This window comes from Larus michahellis, chromosome 20 (genome assembly GCF_964199755.1).
Source record: "Larus michahellis chromosome 20, bLarMic1.1, whole genome shotgun sequence".
In the NCBI taxonomy this organism is placed as follows: Eukaryota; Metazoa; Chordata; class Aves; order Charadriiformes; family Laridae; genus Larus; species Larus michahellis.
Genome location: NC_133915.1, coordinates 7,603,756 through 7,626,082, shown reverse-complemented (window position 1 = coordinate 7,626,082; position 22,327 = coordinate 7,603,756). Strand labels below are relative to the sequence as shown.

At 63.6% G+C, this 22,327-nt stretch overlaps 2 protein-coding genes across 2 annotated transcripts; both read left to right on the top strand.

The window, feature by feature from the left end:
- Positions 1-13,033: 13,033 nt before the first annotated feature.
- ADRB3 (adrenoceptor beta 3) lies at positions 13,034-16,332 on the top strand. The gene is made up of 3 exons (XM_074563667.1): positions 13,034-14,328; positions 15,383-15,450; positions 15,851-16,332. Exons 1-2 carry the CDS (start codon positions 13,034-13,036, stop codon positions 15,420-15,422), a joined length of 1,335 nt encoding a protein of 444 aa, XP_074419768.1. The 3' UTR covers positions 15,423-15,450; positions 15,851-16,332.
- Positions 16,333-18,363: 2,031 nt separating this feature from the next.
- On the top strand, positions 18,364-20,896 carry LOC141733430 (nucleoplasmin-like). The gene is made up of 5 exons (XM_074563779.1): positions 18,364-18,623; positions 18,792-18,874; positions 18,974-19,093; positions 19,191-19,284; positions 19,637-20,896. Exons 1-5 carry the CDS (start codon positions 18,566-18,568, stop codon positions 19,663-19,665), a joined length of 384 nt encoding a protein of 127 aa, XP_074419880.1. The 5' UTR covers positions 18,364-18,565; the 3' UTR covers positions 19,666-20,896.
- The last annotated feature ends 1,431 nt before the right edge of the window (positions 20,897-22,327 follow it).

Here is a 22,327-nt window from a genome sequence, read left to right as displayed (position 1 = left end):
AAACCCCTCCAACATCCTGGCTCCAACAGATGGAGCTCGGCAGCCGCACGCCGAGCCGGACCCTGGCCCAGGGCCTGCAGCCGGGCACGGCCAAACCAGCAGCACCTCGCTGCCCTCCCTCCTTCCCTGCCTGCTTCGACCCACTCCTGGCTCGGGCAACCCCCAGCCCCGCTGGCTGAGCCAGCTCCCACAGCCCCCCAGCCACTGCCCCATCCCTGGGGGATGAAAGCTCATCCCTGAGGAGCCGCGGTCCAGCCCTGGGGCGCTGGGGGTCCCTGGGGGGCTCCGAGCCCTTTCTCCAGGGCAGCATCTCTGTGACCAGCGTGGGGGTCTCCTGCCAGGCTGGGGGATGGAGAGGGGTGCTTTGAGGGGTCTGCTCCCCACGGACGCTTGGCACCCCAAGCAGGCTGTGGTGCCCCCCAAGGACCTCCGGGACCCTGGGCAGGCTGTGGTGCCCCCTGAGGACCCCCGAGACGCCGGTCAGGCTGAGGTGCCAGGCAGGCAGCCCCTGCCCTGTGCCAGCTGCTGAATCGATTACCGGGCGCTGGGGCAGGAAAATAACATATCCGGCTGTGGGGAATGACATCAGCAGTGACCCCCAACCCAGCGAGGCTCCCGCCGCCGAATAACAAGGTCTGTGGCCATTTCCTCCTCCTCCTCCCAGAGAATGGACCATTACAGGGTCAAGGAGCCGGGGGGGAGGTCAGGGTTTAAGGGCACATCCTGGCTTGGGGGGGAGCAGGGGCTTCACTGGGATGTCTGCCCTCCGCGCCCGGGGTCAGGGTGTGGGCAAGGGCTGGCTGCAGCAGCAAGTGTGGGGGGAAACCCTCTGGGGTGTTCAAAATCCCATGAAATGCCCTTTCTGGAGATGCCCTTTCAGGGGACCGGACCCGTTCTGTTCTGCAGACGCCTTCTCCACGCTGTGAGACCCACAGGCACGTCCCCATCGAGGGGGGGGCGCTCCCACACAGCACCTGGGGTGCCCAGGAGACCCCGAAATGCTGCCGCAGAGCCAGGCGGCGCGAGATGGCCAGTGCCTGTCCTGGACCGAGGATGCGGGTGCTCAGCTCTTGCTGCGGCGGCTGAGCCGTGCAGGGCTCCAGCCCACGGAGGAGAACACGCTGCTCCCCCGGGATTGGCAGCGACCTGCTGATACCATCTCCCCGTGGCAGAGACCTCCCCAGAAACCCGCTGGCACCGAGCTGAGCCGCTCCGGGATGCACAGCCCAGAGCCTGAACAATAGCCTTTCCTCCTCATCCGTCTCTGTCTCCCATTTCCCACACAGGCTGGAGATTAAAAAAAGAAAAAAAAGCAAGAAGAAAGAAAGGGGAAACCACCTGGACCCAGGGCCAGGGCACAACCAGCCCCGGGCAATAAATCAGTGATGTCTTGGGGGGGCAGGACCCCTGTGCCGCCGGTTGCTGGGGTGTCTGGCATTTCTCTGCAGTTCTGTGCATGGGGACGGCACCGACAGTCACCAGGAAAAGAGATGAAGGGGGGTGGAGGATTCCCAGCCCCATCACGGCATCACCATCCCCACACCTGCCAGAGCTCGGTGCTCCTGGCAGCACACGAGGGACCAGGGATGCTCCTGGCCGGGGGGGTCAGGAGATGCGCCGGTGCTGCCCGCCCTGCGCCGCAGGCCAGGAGGAGGCACAGGGCCCTGGGTTTCACCTGTCCACGCCACCAGCACCCGCTGGTCACAGTATGTTCATCTCCAGGGCATTTTATCTGCCCTTTCCCTGGGCAGCGAACAGGGCTGGAAAGCCCTTCGTCATCCTCCTGTGATACCAGGTTATCGCTTTATTGCCTTCTAAATCGGGAGCAGAAGTGCCGTTGGTAGGTGTCCCTCCCTTCGTCCGCTCACCAGCAATCGCGCTGTCTTTGCTCCCGACCTCATTTAAACCATTCTAGCTGAGCAGGGCTGGCTTTTTGTAAAACGCTTGCTCCCCTAGCAGGCTCTGGGCCGGGGGGAAATCTCCCTGTGGCTCTTGGAAAACACACCTTATAAGTCGTGAAATATTGAAGGCACACATGATGGCCGGGGGCTGCTGTGGGGAATAGCCCCCTTCGTCGCTGCCCCACGGCCCCCGGCGTGAGAGCAGCCCCCTGGGACGGGCAGCGAGGGGCAGTTCCTGCCCAGCCCCGGGCTACCGCCGGCGGCACTTCCACCAATACTAACCGGGCTGCTCATTACAGGGGGGTTCGCTGCAGACAGGAAGAAAATAAACTGAGGGGAGGATAAACTTCTGTGTGGTGGGCAGCGGGGACCGGCGGCTTTCGTCTCGCCCCATCCATCATCTCCCCAGCTGCGGGGGTCCCGCGGGGAAGGGCTCTTCTCCAGCCCGATGCTGCATCCCGGCTCTCCCAGGGCTGGGAAACCCACCTCCACCCCCGCACAGGATGGGGTGATGGTGGTCCCCGGGTGCTGCTGCCCACCCCAGTGACCCCCCGGCGAGGATGTCCCTGTGCCGCGGCATTTCCACCCCATCCGTGTTTACATTCCCCTCTGATTGCCGGCGGAGATAACGACAAACCCATATCCACTTTGCCCGCTGTTTGTGCAGATAAAAGTTGCCCCCGGTAAACAAGCCCATCCTGCCCGTGGGAAGCGCATCCCCGCCCTGCCCGCAGCCCCCAGGCAGGAAAACCCTCGCCAGGGCTCGGTGGGACCATGGCGGGCTCAGCGTCCCCATCCCCTGGGCACAGGTCGGGGCTGGCACTTGCTGGGGGTGCTCAGCACCCCAAAATGCACCCCCGGGGCTTGACACTTGGTTCACACTCTCACACAGGAAATTTGGCAGAGGCAGGGACGTCCCTGCGGGTGGACACGGTGAGGGCACACGCCTGGCACCAGCGTCTCGCAGGAGCCATGGCTCTGCTCGCAGCCGCAGCCAGCTCGGCCCCGCACCCGGGGACGGCGGGGACCCTCCTGCACCCACGGCCTGGGCTCTCCGGCTGCTGGCGGGGGAAAAGCCTGGCAGGAACGACTGGAGGGGGTGGAATATGGAGCAGGGAGAGCAAACGGCACCCAGTCAGACTCCTGGGAGCCGGGATGCATCTCTGGAGCTTCTGCCCATCAGCTCCCACCCTTTGCACAGCCCCCGGCATCGCCCTGTCATGTGCCAGTGGACACATTTGCTCCTTCCCGCATGTGCCAGCCGGCTCCAGCCTGCTCCATAGATGGGGCTGGAAGCTGCCCTGGAGACGGAAAGCATCCGTGAGCAATCTGTTGGGTAGGGATCCCGCGCTCTGCCCCAGGGCAGGAGCAGGCGAGGGGCAGCGGGGCTGGGCGGGCTGCGGAGGGGGCCCGGCACCCGGAGTCCCCTCGCTCACGCTTCAGGTCGCTTCTGGCAGCCAAAAGGTCCATGTACCAGTTGGAAAAAAACAATATTAATTGGACCGTTCCTGCCCTGGGAGGGACTGGGCACCTCCGCCAGCCCGGCAGCTCCTGCTGGCAGCGTCCCCGCTCTTACGACACCCTGCCCTGTCCGCGCCGGCCACCGCTCCCTCCGCAACCACAGAAACGCCCGGGATGGGGAAAGATTTTCATTCCCTGCCCTCGGCAGTGCCCCGTGGCCGTGCCGGATCCTTTGTGGACCGGGATGCTCAGGCAGGGATGCTGCCGGTGCGGGCTCTGCCTTCCCCTGAAAGTTGGGGTTTGGAAACCGGCCTCTGCCTCCTCTTCCTCCTCCTCCTCCTCACCCCCACCTCCCTTTTGCTGCATCTGCAGGACCTTCCCATTCATGTTCTCGTCTCTCCCCACCCAGGAGCCACGGGGGCTCACCGTGCTCGTGTCATAAGGGTAAAAGCTGGAGTGCGGTGGGAACTGTGCGCCGATGGGGACACCCGCCTGCCAAGGGACACCGCGGGGTTTAACCAGCTGTGGGTGCCGGGGCCGGGCTGGGAGCCATGAGCGATGGCTCTGGGCAGCGGTGAAGGCGCCTGGAGCTGTGAAATCTCGCCCAGCTCCCAGGCCAGGGCTGGGATTTTCACCTGCCAGGGCAGAGGGACCCCGAGCCCCTCACAGCCCCGGGGGGCTCCGTCCCAGTGGGGTGGGCAAGGGGACAGGCTGCTGGGCAGCCGCTTCTCCCAGCACCCGGACACGAGCTTCGGGGGATGCAGCCGGTGGGGAGGAACCTTTTCCCCATTTGCTTCCCTCAAGAAGGAGGTTTCTGAGAAACGCCGGGGAGGCAGGAGGAATGCACGGGTTAAAAATAGCCGCCATGGCATGGGAGCCACCCTGCGCCCATGGCCAGAGCCAGAGGGGAAGCACCTGACCTCCTCCTCCTCCTCCTCCTTGTTGTTGTTGTTGTTGTTGTTGTTTTCCCACCCCGCAAACACCGCGGGCTGGAAGCAAACACCCCGTGCCCGGGTGGGATGGGTGCGGGGTCAGGCCCAGGAGGGGACGGGAGCGCCGGGGAGCGGGGACGCTGCCGGGCACGGGGGACACGGTTTGGAGCCCCAGGGGATGGTTCCCAGGGCAGGGAAGGGGCAGAGCAGGGTCAGGGGGATGCTCCGCGGGACGCTCCTCTTCCTCGGAAACCTCCCTCTGGAAGCACAGCTACTCTCGGGCGGTATTTTTGCGTCTGACATTTTTTCACGACAGTTTCCACACTTTTTGTGAAATCCGTACCACTGTTGTTGCAAACTTCTCCCTCCTTCCCCCCCACCCCGTTTTTCTTTAGCAATAGCCCCAGGAAAACCAGAAACGATGGAGGGGGAGTTGTGAAAACCTCTGTAAAGCCTTTGCAGACCCCGGCGGCAGCACAAGGACTCTTCTCCTCTCCGGGTACCTGTGGCTGGAGGGAGGTGGGAAATGGCAGAAACAAAACCCTGCCGCGAGGTGTTAGAAACATGCCAGAAATGGGGAATAACTGCCCACAGGCTTTGCCCTTGTGGCTGCCGCGGGCTCTCCCTGCAGCGGCATGGGAAAGAAAACAGCTTTATTATGATTATGTTTGTTTTTTTTTTTTCTTTTTTAAATCTGAAAACATAATTGCACAGGGATTTGGGGGGCAGGAGGAGGACCTGAGATTGCTTTAGTGTAGCCTTTGACACTGGCTGGGTTTCAGGATCTCGGTGCCCCTTTCCCTATTTCTCACAACGCTGCCGTAGCCTCGGGAAGAGCCGCGGCCCCGGGATGGCGAGCGGCCCCGGGGGCTGCCTGCTCCAGCCAGGGCAGGCTCGGCCCCGGCAGCCAGATCTGCGTCTCCATCTCCCCTCGGGTGGGAAGCGACGCTGCTCACCACCGCGGCGGGTACCAAGCTGCAGTCACCGTTTCCCAGGTTTCCCACCCCTCCAGCCCCTTCTGTCTCCCCCAAAGGCACCCCGGGGGCTCCCTCCGCCGAAGCTGTGTGTCCGCAGGGCAAAACGCTGTGGGAACGGGCTAATAAACAGCGAATGGAGCGACCTCAGCCCTGCCTGCGCAGGCAGCCGGCAGCGGGCTGTGACCTCCTGGGTACCCAGGGTACGCTCTGCCTCTTTCATCATCATCCATGCGTTTGCTCCCAGGAGCTTCGCTTGGAAAACAGGATGTGAGCGTGTGAGGCGGCCGCTCGCCCTCCCGAGTACGGGGGAGCTCGGAGCCTGCCGGCATGCTCCCGGCCCCACTGCTGCGGGAAGTGGGATGGCAGCGCCCGGGGGGGCACCGGGATTAACCCCCCCGGCAGAGCACTGCGCTGGGGCAGCAGCCAGGTGGAAGGAGCTACGAGACGTGGGGATGGTTTTAAGCTGCCCCAGACGCAAAGCAAAAAGCGTCTGCTGAAATCCCACATAAAGGAGCGATACGTGCATTTCCCCTTGCAGGTAGGGTGGGATGTTGAGACGCCTTGACTATCCCAAGCTCTAAAAGCAGAGGCTTGCATGAGAGTCAGTGAAACGGCACATTTTTATTATTTTTTATTGTTCCGACAGAGTATTTTCCCCCTTCCTGCCGCTGCCTATGCCCGAGCCCTGGCTGCCGCGACGCTCCCAGAGCTGTGGTGGCATTTACCGGGGGTTGGAGAGTTGATATAGAGCTGAGAGTTTATGTAGAGCTTCCTCCAGCCTTCCCGGGACAGGCAGTACCCAGCGGGTTAAAGCTCCATCACAGCCTGTTTATGTGCTGACAAGGAAACACGATGACAGATAATCCCAAACAACTTCAAAGCGAGATTGGTGAGTCCGATATGGAAACTATTCCTGCAGTCTCAGTGCCGAGAGCCCCGGACTAATTACCGCTGCGGACATTAAAGGCAGAGCAGGACCCGTTGGCAAAAGCCCAGCGCCTGGCCTGGCCCCGTGCCCACCCCGCCAAGCCCTGGGCAGCCACGGATTCGGGGTAAAATGGTGCTCCTTGAGCAGCTCTTGCTTAGGCAGAGTGTAGAGCATCACGCGGTCCTCACCGACCTCCTGCGCCGTCCCCGGGTGTACCCCGGCAGCCAGGACAGCCCCATCGCACCCCTGGGCTCTGCCAGCCCACCCGGCAGGGGGGGTTAACACTGAGCTGGGATGCTCTGGGAGGCATTTATGGATCAGGGAGGGAGGAATAACAGAGGCTAGGGAGGTGGTGGGACCATGGTGGCAGCCAGCTCCATGGCAGGAGCCTTGCGGGGGCTGGTGGCTTGCTCTAGTGCAGGTCGTGGCATGGTCCCCCTCTGCTCTGCCCTGGTGAGGGCACATCTGGAGTCCTGTGTCCAGTTCTGGGCTCCCCAGTTCAAGACAAGGAACTCCTGGAGAGGGTCCAGCGGAGGCTACGAGGATGATGAGGGACTGGAGCATCTCTCTGCTGGGGAAAGGCCAAGAGCCCTGGGGCTGCTCAGCCTGGAGAAGAGCAGACAGAGGGGATCTCATCAACGCTCAGCAATAGCTACAGGGTGGGTGTCAGGAGGATGGGGACAGACTCTTCTCAGTGGTGCCCAGGGACAGGACAAGGGGCAACAGGCACAAACTGGAACATGGGAAATTCCATCTCAACATGAGGAAAAACTTCTTTGAGGGTGGCAGAGCCCTGGAACAGGTTCCCCAGAGAGGTGGGGGAGTCTCCGTCTCTGGAGACATCCCAAACCCGCCTGGAGGCGTCCCTGTGCCACCTGCTGTGGGTGACCCTGCTCTGGCCGGGGGTGGGACGGGGTGATCTCCAGAGGTCCCCGCCAACCCCTGCCATTCTGTGGCGTGTGGCTTTGTGTCGTGGATGGCTCCGAGCCCAGGTGGCTTTGCTGCCGAGGGGATGTCTCAGGCCCACGGAGCATCGCAGGGTGGTGGGGGACCATGGGGTGCCTGGGCAGGGCGGGCTCAGAGCCCTCGTGCAGACGGGGATGCTGTGGGGTCCTGGGCTGGTGGGACCTGCGTGGTGTGGACTGGCAGCTCTCAGCAGTGCTGGTCCTGCCTGCAGAGCCTGCCTGCTGCCCTGAACCCGCCCGGGTGCTTCCCCGGGGCTCTGCATCACTAAATCATATCTGAAAGCTCTCGAGGGCTTCAGTGGCCGCTCAGGCTGCTCTGGCAAGGCTGGGGCTTGTAAGCCAGGAGGAAGGGGGCTGTCACGTTCCTAGAGCGCGTCTGGTTTCTTGGGAAAACCTTTTTTGGAAACCTAGTGGGGGAATGAGCGCTGATGAGGCTGCAGGGGTGGGATGCCCATCCCAGAGGTGCTGCGCTCGCAGCTCTCCCGGGCTGCGGTGGTGAACCTCTCCGGCTGCCCTCGCCCTTTGCTCCGGGCTGCGGACTTGCGCCAGCGCGGCCCTGGCTCTGAATTCCATGGACCAGCAACGCTTTGCAACACAAGCCTGGCTCAAGAAGGGCTCTGGCACCGTTTCTTACTGGTGCAAAGCTGAACTGCATCTCTGCGGGTGCCTCTCCCCTGCTCCGCTCCCTGCACCCCGGCTCTGGGGCAGGGCAGGGGATGGAGAGGCAAAAACCCCTCAAATGTCCTGCCCGCAGCTTCAGTGCCATCACTTGCTGCCCCGGGTTTGCTCCCTGACCCTCTGCTGCTCCAGGGAAGCTGAGGAGGGCTGAGCCGAGGGGGAGAGCAGTGAGACCCCGGGGCGAGGGGGATGCCGGTGTCCCCACAGCGGTGACGGCAGCAAGCAGCAACGCTGCTGTGACTCCTGCCATGTGCTGGCTTTTATCACTCGTTCTGTAACGGCGAGCATGCAAACAGCCTGCCAGGGGGGAGAGAGCAAGAGTTCCCAACTATAAAAAGCTTTTGTTTTATCCTAGTGTGGCATCAGCCCGGCTCAGCCTTGGCAGAGTCTGAATGTGCTGTGTTTAATGATGCTGGGAGGCAAAGCTGGCGCTTACTTCTCGCTGCCCGGTGTCTCCTCTCCTCCCGCCAAGCCTCAGCCCCTGCTCGGTGCCTGCCGAGCTTCCGTGAGCTCACAGATGCAATTAGGAATTGAACACGAGGGACAGAGGATTTAAACTGTGCTTAATACCTGGCAGCTTGGGCAGGGATGCGATAGCGGGCACCCCCCTCCCCGCCAGCCGCCTGCGCACAGGCTCCTGCACCGCTTGCCCAGGATTCGTCTCCTGGGCGGATGGAAACGGTCCGTCCTCCCTCGGCCAGGCGCATCCCGATGCACATCCCCACGGGTGCAGCGGTACCTCTGCTGTGCTCTGGGTCTCCAGTTTGCGGGTGACAGGGTCATCTCCACTGAGTCCCTGGCTCACCTTGTGGCCCCGAGGCAGGAGCCAGCGCCCGCGGCCGCCAAGCTCCTGCAGCCGTCACAAGCTCCCCTCTATCTGCTAAATGCCAGGCGCTGATTTATCTGCCTTATGTGTCTGGGATGGAGCCTCTCCCGCACCCTCGGTGAGGGGGATTAGCAGAACCAGCGCCGTGTGTGTGGACCCAAAACGATTCCTTAGGATGCCGTGTGCGTGCAGCCTGGCTGGGGGGGATCAGGCACATCCCCACAGGGATGCGGATGGGGATTAAGCAGCGCAGGGACTTTACATCCACTTCAGCAGCAGTGCCAGCAGGCGAAAACTTTGTTTAAGATCAGGGAGGGTGATTCAGACCTGAGACGGGCTCAGGGTGCCGGGGGCGGCCCAAGCAGGTTCCCCTGCCCTGCATGGGAGGCTACGCCACTGCACCAGCTACAGAAAGGTGGGTTTGTGTCCAGCTGCCTCTGAATGATCCCAAGTTATTTCCCTGGGAATCTGCAAAAGGGAATTTGAGCTCCTTGATTGAGGAAGCTCCTGCTCCATCCTCCCCTGGTCTAAAGGACCGATCCTGCTCTCTGCCAGGGCAGCGCTGGGCGTTGGCGTGGGGCAGCCTGACCCTGCGGGGGGGCACGCAGCCCCTCACACTCGGCGTTGCCTTGGGAGGAGTTTGGGACCTTGGAGGCATCTCGCCCTGGTGGTCGGCTCCGCTCGCAGGGGAAATGCCCCGTGATGAGGCATCCTCCAGGAGCTGCTAAACCCCCTCCTTTTTACTTCTTTTCTACTTCTTGTGCCATCTCACCCCTCTAATGCCACGGCCAGGCAGACCCTGTGTCCCCTCGGATGTGTCTGGGACCAGCTCGGACACCTCTTTCCTCCCTCCAAACCCATCTGTGGGCTCCACGTGCAAGGAGAGCTGCACGGCTCCTTCGCTGCATCCCAGCGCTCCCCGAGTAGGGATCTTCCCTAATCCATCCCAACTCCCTCTCTCTGTATAAAGAAGTATTTTTAAATATCCATTGTTTATTCTGTAGCAACAGCCAAAGGAGCTGCTCTGATCCGTGGTATGAACATATTTTCCCAGAGTTTTCTAAACAGCTGCTTGACCCGTGGGGTCTCTCCGGGGCCGGCTCTGCCTCCCCCTGCCCGTGGTGGCTGCGCAGGTGGGGAGCTGGGCCAGCGTTTCTGGCAGGTGGCAGGGACAGGCAAGGGCAGAGGATGCTTTCCCTGGTGCCCAGCCCTGGGCCGGAGGGTGCTGCCGGGGTCTCCAGTTCCGCGGGGGCTCGGGGTGAGGCTGTGGAGCAGAGGGGATGGGGGTCAGGACTGTGCGGGACCCAGCATCCCTGTGCTTCAGCTTTTCCAGCTGTAAAACTGGGACAAAGATACCGAGCCACGTTACTTCCCCTGCCTTGATGAAATGCCTGGGACTCTCCCTTCCTCTCCCCAGTCGAGTCGGCTCCCTGGCAAGGGAGGAGGGCTCCGAGCTCTCCTGTCTGGGAGCGGGAGGAAAACTCTCATATAAGTGCCAAACAGTAGCCATCAGAAATGGCATTTTGGAAGCCCCTTCGGCACCTCGAGACAGCCTGGCTGTTTGTCCCACCGTGGGCAGCGCGTCTGTCTGCTTCTCGCTTTGACCCTGGTGGGAGTGCTCCCCTCCAGCGCACGGTGGTGCGGAGAGGGTCTGAACGTGCCAGGAAGGACCATCTGTGGGAGAATTCCCTGTAAAACCCCCGGGGCTCTGTCCTGCTGCCCTTTTGGTGCCCAGGAGCCAGCGCAGAGCCCAGCTCTGCCGGGTGGGTGCACGCTGGGCTGCTGGGGGAGCGGGGTGAGGATGGGGAGAGGGGTGAGGATGGGGAGAGGAGGTGAGGATGGGGAGAGGGGTGAGGATGGGGAGAGGAGGTGAGGATGGGGAGAGGGGTGAGGATGGGGAGAGGGGTGAGGATGGGGAGAGGAGGTGAGGATGGGGAGAGGGGTGAGGATGGGGAGAGGAGGTGAGGATGGGGAGAGGGGTGAGGATGGGGAGAGGGGTGAGGATGGGGAGAGGAGGTGAGGATGGGGAGAGGGGTGAGGATGGGGAGAGGGGTGAGGATGGGGAGAGGAGGTGAGGATGGGGAGAGGGGTGAGGATGGGGAGAGGAGGTGAGGATGGGGAGAGAGGTGAGGATGGGGAGAGGGGTGAGGATGGGGAGGGGGATGAGGATGGGGAGCAGGGTGAGGATAGGGAGAGGGGTGAGGATGGGGAGTGAGGTGAGGATGGGGAGTGAGGTGAGGATGGGGAGAGGGGTGAGGATGGGGAGAGGGGTGAGGATGGGGAGAGGAGGTGAGGATGGGGAGAGGGGTGAGGATGGGGAGAGGGGTGAGGATGGGGAGGGGGATGAGGATGGGGAGAGGAGGTGAGGATGGGGAGAGGGGTGAGGATGGGGAGAGGGGTGAGGATGGGGAGAGGAGGTGAGGATGGGGAGAGGAGGTGAGGATGGGGAGAGGGGTGAGGATGGGGAGAGGAGGTGAGGATGGGGAGTGAGGTGAGGATGGGGAGAGGGGTGAGGATGGGGAGAGAGGTGAGGATGGGGAGTGAGGTGAGGATGGGGAGCGAGGTGAGGATGGGGAGCAGGGTGAGGATGGGGAGAGGAGGTGAGGATGGGGAGAGGAGGTGAGGATGGGGAGCGAGGTGAGGATGGGGAGAGGAGGTGAGGATGGGGAGAGGGGTGAGGATGGGGAGAGGGGTGAGGATGGGGAGAGGAGGTGAGGATGGGGAGTGAGGTGAGGATGGGGAGAGAGGTGAGGATGGGGAGAGAGGTGAGGATGGGGAGCGGGCTGAGGATGTGGAGTCACCAACCCCTTGTAATCTAACAGGGTTGTCTCAGACCCGGGCATCCTCCCCCCGTGCCCGGTTTCTGCCAGCTCCATAGAGCCAAGCCCAACACGTGCGTTATCCATGGACATTCCCCCAGATGCTCTTGCTTCCTTTTTCAAACACTAAACCCAGCTGCAGCTCCATGCGCCGATACACGCTGGAGATGTATGTGCAGCCACGTTAAAAAGAGAGCGACTTTCCTGGGCACATCTTGCTTGTGCCATGCGCCGTGCCAGGGGAGGGACAAATCACCCTGTAAATAGCAAGTCCAGGGCTCGGTCCAAGCCAGCAATTAATGCCAGAGCTGGGAGCTAAAAAGGGTTGCATCAAGCCCTCCTCTGAGTGCTTTGAAAAACCAAAACAATCTTGTAAAGATCAAGCTTGTAAAAATGGGACTCTGTTTTGCTAGCTCATGAATGGGAAGAAATGCCAACTGGATAATTTTTTACACATATCTTTTTTCCTCTTTGTCAACATTCCCCCATTTGGCTGAAACTTCAAAATGCCATATTTGGAGAGCGCCCGTCTTAGAAGTTCCAGTATTTGTATAAATAGCTGATAGTGAAAAAATTACCCGTTCTGGAGTCTGCCCAGGAGCCTTTGGGAGGAGCAGGGATGGGGGCAGCGACGGGGCTGCTGGGGCTCTGGAGCTGCCCAGTGCCTCCCAGTGTGAGGTGGCTCCCTGCTGCCAGGTGTGAGCGGAGAAGGAAGTGTGGGTGGGGGTCCCCAGAACACCAGCCCCCACCCGAAAGCAGGAGGGGGAGCGGCAAAGCGCTGCCCCTTCTCCTCCATCAGCTGAGAAGGGGGTTTGGGCGATACATGGGGAAGTGAAGTGGTGACTGCGGGACGCCCTGGATGTCATCTTTTGGAGCGGGGCTGTCACCTTGCCATCCCTCTGCCGGTGTTGGGGGGGACAGGGGTGTCGGTGTCCCCACCAGGGACAGCTTGTCCTGCCCAGGGAGACCCTGAGCATGGTGAGGGGTGTACAGAGAGGGGGGCACCGAGCAAAGTCCTGGGGTGCGGGGTGAGGGGTTTTGGGGTGCAGGGTGAGATGCTGAGGTGCAGGGGGAAGGACCGGGGCACGTAGCTAGGGGCGCACAGAGGGAATGAGGGGCACAGGGCGAGGGGGGAGCAGAGAAGGGCCGGGGGACATGGCGAGGGGCTGGTGTGTGCACGGCACGGCGCAGGCTGCGCGGAGAACAAGGACGGACGGTGCGGGACCGGGACGCCGGGCGAGGGACCCTGGGGATGCCGTGGGGAGCGGGGCGGGCCGGGGGGCGCCCGGCCGGGGGGGAGGCGGTGCCGCAGCCCGTTCTCCTTTCATTGATCTCCGGAGCGGGGCAGCCCGGGGCCGCCCCGAGCCTTTAAAGGCTCCTCCTCCCGGCAGCGGCCCGGGGAGCGGCGCGGAGGGCAGCCCGGCCCCGCCGCAGCCCCGCCGGTCCGCCCCGACGGCAGCTCCGCGCTCCGGCGGGGGCGCAGGGCCGGGGTTCGCGGGGAGGGTGGGAGGGAGGGAGCGGGGAGGTGGCCCCCAGCCCGGCCGAGATGACCCCCCTGCCCGCCGGCAACGGCAGCGCCTGGGGGGCGGCAGCGCTGGGCAGCGGCAGCAACTGCAGCGGGGCGGCCAGCCTGAGCAGGCAGTGGGCGGTGGGGGCCGCCCTCAGCCTCACCGTGCTGGTCATCGTGGCCGGCAACTTGCTGGTCATCGTGGCCATCGCCAAGACGCCGCGGCTGCAGACCATGACCAACGTCTTCATCACCTCGCTGGCTTGCGCCGACCTCATCATGGGCTTGCTGGTGGTGCCGCCGGGGGCCACCATCCTGCTGAGCGGCCACTGGCCCTACGGGACGATGGTGTGCGAGCTGTGGACCTCGCTGGACGTGCTGTGCGTCACGGCCAGCATCGAGACGCTGTGTGCCATCGCCGTGGATCGCTACCTCGCCATCACGTCGCCGCTGCAGTACGAGGCGCTGGTGACCAAGGGCAGGGCGCGGGCCGTGGTGTGCCTTGTGTGGGCCATCTCTGCCTTCATCTCCTTCCTGCCCATCATGAACCACTGGTGGCGGGACGGGGCGGACGAGCAGGCGGTGCGCTGCTACGATGACCCGCGCTGCTGCGACTTTGTCACCAACATGACCTACGCCATCATCTCCTCCACCATCTCCTTCTACGTGCCCCTGCTCGTCATGATCTTTGTCTACGTCCGTGTCTTCGCCGTGGCCACACGCCATGTCCAGCTCATCGGCAAGGACAAGGTGAGGTTCCTGCAGGAGCCCCCCAGCCCCAGCTCCAGGAGCAGCCGGCGGAGACGGCCCTCCCGTCTGCTGGCCATCAAGGAGCACAAGGCGCTCAAGACTCTGGGCATCATCATGGGCACCTTCACGCTCTGCTGGCTGCCTTTCTTCGTGGCCAACATCATCAAGGTCTTCTGCCGGCCGCTGGTGCCAGACCAGCTCTTCCTCTTCCTCAACTGGCTGGGCTACGTCAACTCAGCCTTCAACCCCATCATCTACTGCCGCAGCCCCGACTTCAGGAGCGCCTTCCGCAAACTGCTGTGCTGCCCGCGCCGCGCCGACCGCCGGCTCCATGCCGTCTCGCAGGACCTGCAGCGCTGCCCCTGTGCCTTCAGCCCCCAGGGGGTCCCCTCAGAGGACAACAAGGCGGTGGCCCCCCGGCACCCTGGGGAGGACGACGAGGCACCGGGCAGCGGCAGCAGCAGCCACTGCAGCAGCCAGACGGAGGAGACCAGCCTGTCCCAGGGCAGTGGCCACCAGCCGCGGCCCCTGGGCGAGTCCCGGCCACAGGGCACCCAGACCACGCTGTGCTCGCAGCTTGACGAGTAGGTACCTGAAGGTGCTCGTGTGGGGGGGCTCCGGGGGACCGGCCCTTTGGGGTGCAAGCAGGGGGGCTGTCGATGGCGGGGCTGTGGTCTGATGGCACAATGCAGAGCCAGGGGGCAGGCAGTGCCCGGAGCTGGGGGGCAGGCAGACCCCGGAGTTGGGGGGCAGGGAGTGCCCAGAGCTGGGGGGCAGGCAGACCCCAGGGTGTGTGGGGGAGGCGCTGGGGTGCGGGGCTGGGAACCGCTGCCCTCTGCCTTTAGGTTCCCCTAAAATCCCGGCCCCTCCACTGGGCTGCAAAACTGGGGTCCCAGCCTGGTTTTGTCCCTTCCTGGGGTACCCCCCAGCCCGCCAGGACGGGGTCTGCGGTTCCTGGGTAAAGAAAATGCTGATGGCGAATAGGGAAGCAAACCAGCTAAACAGGAATGCGTCCCAAAGCCTGGGATTTCCCCTCTTCTTCCCTCCCCACTGCTGTTAAAGAAGGAAAACGCGGGGAGCCCCTCTGTGGTGAGGCAGCCGGGGGCTCACTGTCTCCAGCCCGGGCTCTGCGGGTCTCTTTGCCGTCTGACAGAGCATAATTCTGGGAAGGGAATTTATTTGCCCCCCCTCCGTCAGCCCTGCGGAGGGAGATGGGCTCCCCGGGGCCGGCAGCCGGTGCCAGGGCAGAGGACGGCTCCTCTGTGGCTCTGCCCTGCCAAGCGCGCTGCCGGCACCCTTACGCTGATTTACACCTCCTCCTGCAAATTACAGCATGGGTTCCCCCCCCTCCCGCCGCCGAGTTTTTTATTAACCTGACAAAATTTGAATATTCTGGTTACTGTGGATTTTAACCGGCTTTCTCTGGTCCGGAACCCCTCCTGCCACCCGAAGGCAGGAGCGGTTCCTGCCAGCACTGGCAGGCAGCGCCGCTGTCGGCAGAGATGTGCAGAAAGGGGTCCTGGAGAGTGTTTTCTGAAGTCGCATGTTCCGGGGAAGGATTCCTCCATCCTAGGCAGACGGGACGGTAAACGGTGGGGAAGGTCTGGGCTCTTCACGCGCTGTGCTCTCCTGTTCAAGGTTTGCCGGCAGAGAGACGCCAGCGGGTCCTTCCATCTGACTGGGAGCAGCCGAGAGCCGGGAAGAGAGTGAGTGTGCGTGCCCTCGGCCGGCGCGGCGTCGGCGTCGGGGCCGTCATCCCTCGCAGCGTCTCCTCTGCCCGCCTTGGCCGCTGCCTTCCCTGGGGGAGCGCAGCCTTTGGCCGCCCCGCTGGCAGCTGCCCGCTCTGGGGCACGTGAGCCTGGCGTCAGCCCGGCCGTCTGCTGACACCCCCCCTGCCCTGGGGTGCTTTAACCCACGTTGGTTGCTGGAGCTCCAGACCTCACGCACGGTGCTTTTTTGCCCAGCTCCAGCCCTGGATCCCCGCTCCGTGCCCGCTGCTCCCCTTTGTCCCGGGGTGGTGGCTCCGGGTCCCTGTCCCTCGAGGGGCAGCCGCGAGGGTTGAGCCCGGCGGGTGATGCTGTGTCACATCCCACCCTCCTCTTGCAGGGCCGGGCGTTGCGAAGGGGATGGAGGAGCGGCGCTGGGGGCGACGGCGCTGGAAGGACCCTCCGGTGCTCACACCGACCTGGGGAGGAGAGGGGGCTCTCCCCTGGGAGCGCTCGCAGTCACGGCAGGGCCCGAGGAGCCGGCTCCTCCATGCCCTTGGTGCTGGAGAGCCGGAACCAGCTGCGAAAAAGCTCCCGAGCTGCTTGCCAAGAGGCAGCGCAGCCTCGGGGACATGCCTGTGCTCCCTGTGCGGACTGGGGACGAGCTCCCACCCCGGGGTGCCTCCTGGCGTGGCTGGCATCGGGACGCGGTGGCCAGTGGCTCTGCTCTCCCAAAGGATGCCGTCATCCAGGCTCGGACAGCCGGTCGGGAAGGGGAGAAGAGCCTCCTGTGGGCACGAGCCTTTTCCAGGATTTCCACTCCATCCCTGCCCCAGCCGCTGCGTTCCCAGCGCTGGGTGCGATCCCGGGGGCCGCAGCGATACCGTTAGCAAAGGAGAAGCAGAGGGGAGCGAGGAGAGCCCCGAGCAGGGGGGCTGGGCAAAAAAATGTGAATGATGCTCTTCTCAAATCTCCTCCTGTTTCTCCCTCTCCGTTCGGGGCCGGGTTTCCGTGCCGTTCAGGGATGGGGGGGTGTTTAGATGAAGCTGGAGGAGCAGCAGCAGGGTGAGGTGGGGAGAGCGTTGCAGGAGGGAGGGGGGTTTCACCCTGGGGCCCCCGCGCGCTGCTGTGGGGCGGTGGGGTGAGGGCAGGGGGGTGATCTGCTCTAGCTTGAACACCGCTTCGTGCTGGTGGGGTGGTGGGAAGCGGCGGCGGGGCCCATCCCGCTCCTCCGTGCCGGCCGCGGTGTCCAGGCGGGCGCTGGCGGTGGTGGGGGTGCCCACGCCACGCGGTCGCACGGCCGCTTTTGGGGGTGATGTTGGTTGTAAATATGTCACGGCGACTGTAAAGTTTTTGTCTCGTTTCGTCTCCTCCCTGCCCCCCCCCCCCCCCCCCCGTGTGAAATAAACCTTCGAAGCTCTGCGACGCCCTCGAGTCCATGCCAAGCAGGGGGACGCTGCCGGAGGCGGGGGGGGCGCGTGTCCCCCCCGGGGCTGTGGCCGGCAGGCAGGGAGAAGCTCTGAGCGTGCCGTGGCGCCTGTCCCAGCTCTGCCACATCTCCTCGCACCCTGAAAGGGCAGGCAGGGCTGTCCCCCCCTCCCCAGGGCCGGGCACTGCACCCGCCAGCCCTGTGCCCCCCCAAGGAGCTTTGTGCCCCCCCCCCCCGGGGGGTTTGCCAGCCTGGGAACACACCAGAACGCAGGCACTGCCATCCTACCAGAATTGGGGAGTTCTCTACCAGTGTGAACGTGTGCTCGGGAAAGGCAGAGACCCCGTGCCAGGACGATGCCCGGGGCACCCCCTGCACTCACAGCCCCCCCGGCCGCCCCGTCCCTGCCCGGGAGCCCATGCAGGGTGGCCCAGTGCCACCTCCTAGTGCTGGGGACATCCCAGCTCCCCCATGGAGCCTGCGGGGTCTGGCTGCAGCCCCAGGGACGAGGTGCTGGGGGTCTCCCCTGCCAGGATCCTCCCTTGGCGCGTTTTGCTTTTCTTACCCAGCAAGGCTGAAATCACTAAATAAAGAGAAAAACACGGCTCTTGGCGACTGTTTCCATTTTAGAGTTCAGATGGCAGTCTGGGGGCTCTGATGGTTCTTGGGAGGCTGGTCTCCGGTCCCTGCAGCTGACCCTGAGCACAGGCAGGTCCTGCGTGTCCCCCCCGTGGCCTCGTCCTCCCCGGGGTACCCTCAGTGACCCGCTGAGGGGACATAGACCAACACCAGCCCAGGAGCTGCTCGTTAGCCCCCCGTGTTAATGAGTAACTTCCCAAACAGCAGGCAAGCCCCGGGCTGGGGGTGAAGAGGGGGCTGTCCCAGGGAATGGGGGGGCCCCCTGTCTCTGCGTGTCCCTCTCTCAGGGCCCGTGTCCTCATCTCTAATCAAGCTAAAGCTGGCTCAGACGGGTGTCCTTGTTTGGGTAGGTCCTGCTGGGGGGGGGTGTGGTGATGAGGGGGTGGTGGGTGCATTGGTGCCACCTGCCCCTCCCCGAAGCACCTGCGTGGCATTCCCAAACTGCTCCTCCCTCGGCTCCCCCTTCTTTATCAGCAGCCGGGTGCAGGCGCTGCTGGCGCTGCTCTCCCTGCCTGGGTATGGGCTGGGGTGCAACCTGTGGTCCCCTGGGGCAGCTGCTGCTGGGGGGGGCAGCTCCTTCCGACACCCCAGTGCCCGTGCTGGGCTGTGCTGCTGGGTTAAACGCTGGCGCTGGCAAAGCCCGTGGTGCATTTGGAGGTCCCCAAGTGCTCTCTCCATCCTAAAGGCTTCCCTAAAGCTTTAGCCGCTCTGGTTAGCCGGAGATGCTCTGTGCTCCCCCGCTGCAGGGGGCTGCTCCTCCTGCTCTTAGAGCTGGCTTTGCCTATAAAGGCAATTAATTTCCTTTCCCCGTTCATCCTTCCCTTAGCAACGCTGTCCTTGCCAAAGGGGTGCGGGTCCGGCTGCTGTGAGCCGCCTGCAGGCTGCTGCCCTGGCTCTGGGCTTTTGGGACCGGACAGTTTGCTCTCAGGGCTCCAAAGTCACTTTTCTTCCTTGCGCTTCTGCTCCGGAGCAGCCAATTGCTGTTTTCTCCGGTGTTTCTCTCGCAGGGGCTAGTTCCTGCTGCCGGCGTTGGATCTGCCGCGGAGGATGAGCAGCTCTTCTCCCTTCTCCAGGTCGCTGCGGAAGCCTGTTGCTGCCCTATGGGGTATGGAGACGATGGCAGGAGCGAGTGGGGGGACAGTGGCCATGCCCTGCAGGCAGCCGGGGTGGGATTCCCCCTTTCTGGTGGTGTGTGCACCCGGGAATGCCTCCCCTTAGGTTTTGCTCGCCCAAGGCAGCGCAGGTGAGCACGGACGATGCTGTGTCCCCCCAGGCTGCCAGCTGAGCACAGGCAGCCGGAGCTACGTGGTGAAGGAGGAGGACAACTTCTTGGAGCACCTGGTGCTGCTGAGAACGGTGAGAGCTGAGGCTTGCCGAGGAGCCCGTGGGAGCTAGCCTGTGCCCCAGCAGTGATGGCCAGGCCCCCTGCCGCGGGCTCTCTGCTTGGCTCCGCAGATCTGCCTGGGGGCTGATGCCGGGGACGAGCTGCACGTGGTGGCCGTGGATTCGAAAAACGCCTACGGAGACCACAAGCCAGTGCCCATCGCGGCGCTGCGGCCCTCGGTGCTCCCCATGGTAAGGGCAGACCAAGGTGCAGAGCAGCGCCCCGGCTGTGGGGCGATTTCGCCCCAGGCTGGGGCCGGGGGGTGCTCTGAGCTCCCACTCTTTGCAGGTCAACCTCAAAGGTGTGGAGCTGGTCCCTCCCATCACCTTCGTGCTCAAGTGCGGAGTGGGGCCGGTCTATCTCAGCGGGCAGCACATCATCCGTGAGTGTCAGTGCAAGGGCTGGGGGCCGCACTGGGGGTGCTCCGTGGGTCCCACGGTGGCTTTAGTGGCAGCTGGAGCCCTCAACTGGGCTGCTTTGCCCCGGGGATGGAGGGGTTGCTGGCCGGGGGCGGGGGGGTGGAATTAGTGCTTGTTTGCATTCACGGGCTCGACACGGTGGTGTGTGCTGGTTCTCCACTCTGCCTTTGGTGCTGCGGGGTGGGATGGTGCCTGTCCCCCCTCCCAGCGGGGGGGTGGGATCGCTGGCCGTGTGAGCAGCCGGGGGGGTTTCGCCTCCCCTTGGCAGATCAGGGCCACCCCCTCCCACTGCAGCCCTGCGTCTCCTCTCCCCAGTGGAAGATGATGCCGAGTCCGAAGCCTAGGAGGAAGAGCTCTTGGAGGAAGATGTAGGTGATGAGGATGATGATAGAGTGTCTGCAGCTTGGAGAAGACTCCGCGGCTCTGGGAGTGGAGCTGGTGTGATGGAGGGGATGCCCCGTGCCGGGAGCTGCAAGTGCCTCATGCCAAATAGGACAGATCCCTTCGGGGGACACAAACATCCCTTGTCTCCTCTCCCTGCCCCCTCCCTTCCTACCGTGCTCCCAGAAATCCTCCTCTTCCCTCTTATTGCAATAACAACAGGAAAGTGCAAATACCTCTGGGCTGTGCTGTGGTCCTGCCGCGCCAGCCTGCTCCCTCCTGTCCCTCCTTCCCGCCCGCTGCCTCTGGCGGCTCCTGCCTCCTCTTGGGAAGACAGATTCCATGCGTGCAATGGCTGCGATGCTGTGGGTTGTGCTGCTGACCCGTGGGTCTGGGGGCCAGAGGTGCCAGCAAGCAGCCTCTGCCCCCCTGCCTGTGGCCAGGACAGGGGGTTCGGGGGGGCTCTCCCAGCCCCAGCCTGTCCGGAGGTGGGAGGCTGCACCACGCTCTGTCTCGGGACTTGTGTGTCCACGTAAGCTCAGCCACCTCTTCAAGGGGAGGACACAATGCTCTGAGACCCAGGTGCTCGTTTTCCCCCTGCGCAGCCCTGGCACCAGTTTATCCTGTGTATTCCCTTCTAATGGTCCTTTTGTTCCGGTAGGAATCGCTCCCACCGTAGCCCGCCTGGGTCAGCAGGACGCAGTTGTGTTGCTGTCTTCATGGCAGCCCAGGAAACGCGGCCAAAAGCCGCCCACAACAAGCAGCCGCTGAAATAATATAATTAAAACTCCTAATTGAGAAAATTGCCCAAATCCATTACGTGCATGATATCAGTGAGGTTGACTTTAAAGGGGAGCCCTGAACCTGCTGGCGGGGGGGGGCTGGGAAGAGAGCACGGGGGTCTTTTTTTTTTTTTTTATATTATTTTCCCCACTTATAACACACAAAGCCGCAGAGCGGAGCTGATGGGCGCGCGGGGGGAAGATTGCTGTCGCCGTGCCGTAATGGCTGGGGGGAGGCTGGAGCTGGGCCTGGGTGAGACCAGCCGCCAGCCCCTGATGGGCTGCAGCCCCACGTCACCCCCCGGCGGGGGCTGCGCCTGGGCGCGGGGACGCAAGGGGACAGAATCGCAGGGACGTTATGCTTGCAGCCCTCGCCCCAGGAAGGGTCATCACCTCCCGCAAGGCAAGTGTGCGCCCCGAGCCCCCTCCCTGTGCCTGGGGTTGAGACGTGCCCTGGGGTGGGAGCCGAAAGCCCTGAGCTTGGGGGTGGGAGAGGGGGGAGAGCAAAACTATAATGAGCAATTAACTCGTCCGGCTCTTCCCTGCCCTCGCCTCGCTCCCAGCACACACGCCTGCGTGTGCCCCTTCTGGAGAGGGCGTCGGAGCCACCACCACTGCCTTTCTCGCTGAAACAGGCGATTCCGGCTTATTTTCCCCACCAGGATCAGGTCTGGGACCTGTCAGGTCTGGGACCTGGCCGGTGTGACAGCGCATTGCCGGGGGGCGAGGGCTTGAAGAGTTGCCCAGGTTGAAGGGGCTTTCTGGGGGCCAGACACCCCCCCCCGCTGCCCATCCCGGCAGCGCTCTGCGGGTGCTGGGTGCAGGTGGGGGTGCTGGCCACGGAGGAGCAGGAATAAAGGCTGGTGAATTCACTGCCCCTAATTCCTCAGGCGGGAGCGAAACGTGCTGTTAATTGGGAAGCTTGCTGAACGCCGGCCGCCCGGCGTGATCCGGCAGCTGCATTAAACCGTCTCGCTGGGTGCGGATTAAAGAAATCCAGGAAGAAAAGAGTCACAAAGCGGATTAAGGTCGGTGCCGGTGAATTCGCACAGTGGCCTCTTCGGCTCCCTGTGCTTGCCAGGGCAGCGCTGGGCAGCCAAGTGCATAAGCAGCCGCCGTGGTGCCGATGCCTTCCCGAGGACCAGCTCCCGGGTGGGTGCGCAGGGACAGAGCTGTCACCCCACACTGGCCACAAGCCCCTTGCTGGAGCCTGGTCTGCAGGACGGCACGGCTAGCGCTGGCCACAGATGCAGCGTGGGACTCGGGAGAGTCACGGCCGGAGCCAGGGTGACCCCGGCAGCGGGAAGGGGGGTGTTTTGGGGGAGATGCTCCGTCACCCTGCCCGCAGCCACGCGCTCGCCCCATCCTGCGTCCTGCCCAGCAGCGTCTCTTGGAGGACTTTGGCATAACCATGGCAACTGCCAGGTAATTAATAGACAAGTCTCAATGTCATGGAGACAAAACGCACAAACAGAGGGCACCGGGCACCTGCCCGGCCGGGCGTGGGGGGCACTGGCACGGGATGCAGCCACCGGCACGTGGCGTGGGGCTGGTGCTGTGTCCACCCACCTGGCGCCAGAACGGGCTCCGTTCCCCCCATGGCAGGGATGTCCCCCCACTGCGAGGGTGGGAGGTGGCAGCCGACATCCCCTGGGCAGGACGGGGCTCTGCAGCGGCTCGTGCGCAGGATGGGTGCCAGCCTGGGACACGAGAGCGGGACTGCCAGGGGTGACTTTCTTTGGGGAATGCCGGAGAAGAGTTTTGGCAGAGAAGTGGGCTGCAAGAATGACATTTTAACACCAAAGATGCTCCCGTTAGGCTAAAAGCTGCTTCACAGATTTTT

What these genes read in the sequence shown, in the direction of transcription:
- ADRB3 (XM_074563667.1), top strand. Translation starts at nt 13,034, where the DNA reads ATGACCCCCCTGCCCGCCGGCAACGGCAGCGCCTGGGGGGCGGCAGCG. An exon ending in CTGTGCTCGCAGCTTGACGA is followed by an intron (nt 14,329 to 15,382) that starts GTAGGTACCTGA and finishes CTCCTGTTCAAG; the next exon opens with GTTTGCCGGCAGAGAGACGC.
- LOC141733430 (XM_074563779.1), top strand. Translation starts at nt 18,566, where the DNA reads ATGAGCAGCTCTTCTCCCTTCTCCAGGTCGCTGCGGAAGCCTGTTGCT. An exon ending in GCCTGTTGCTGCCCTATGGG is followed by an intron (nt 18,624 to 18,791) that starts GTATGGAGACGA and finishes GTGTCCCCCCAG; the next exon opens with GCTGCCAGCTGAGCACAGGC. An exon ending in CAGCGGGCAGCACATCATCC is followed by an intron (nt 19,285 to 19,636) that starts GTGAGTGTCAGT and finishes TCCTCTCCCCAG; the next exon opens with TGGAAGATGATGCCGAGTCC.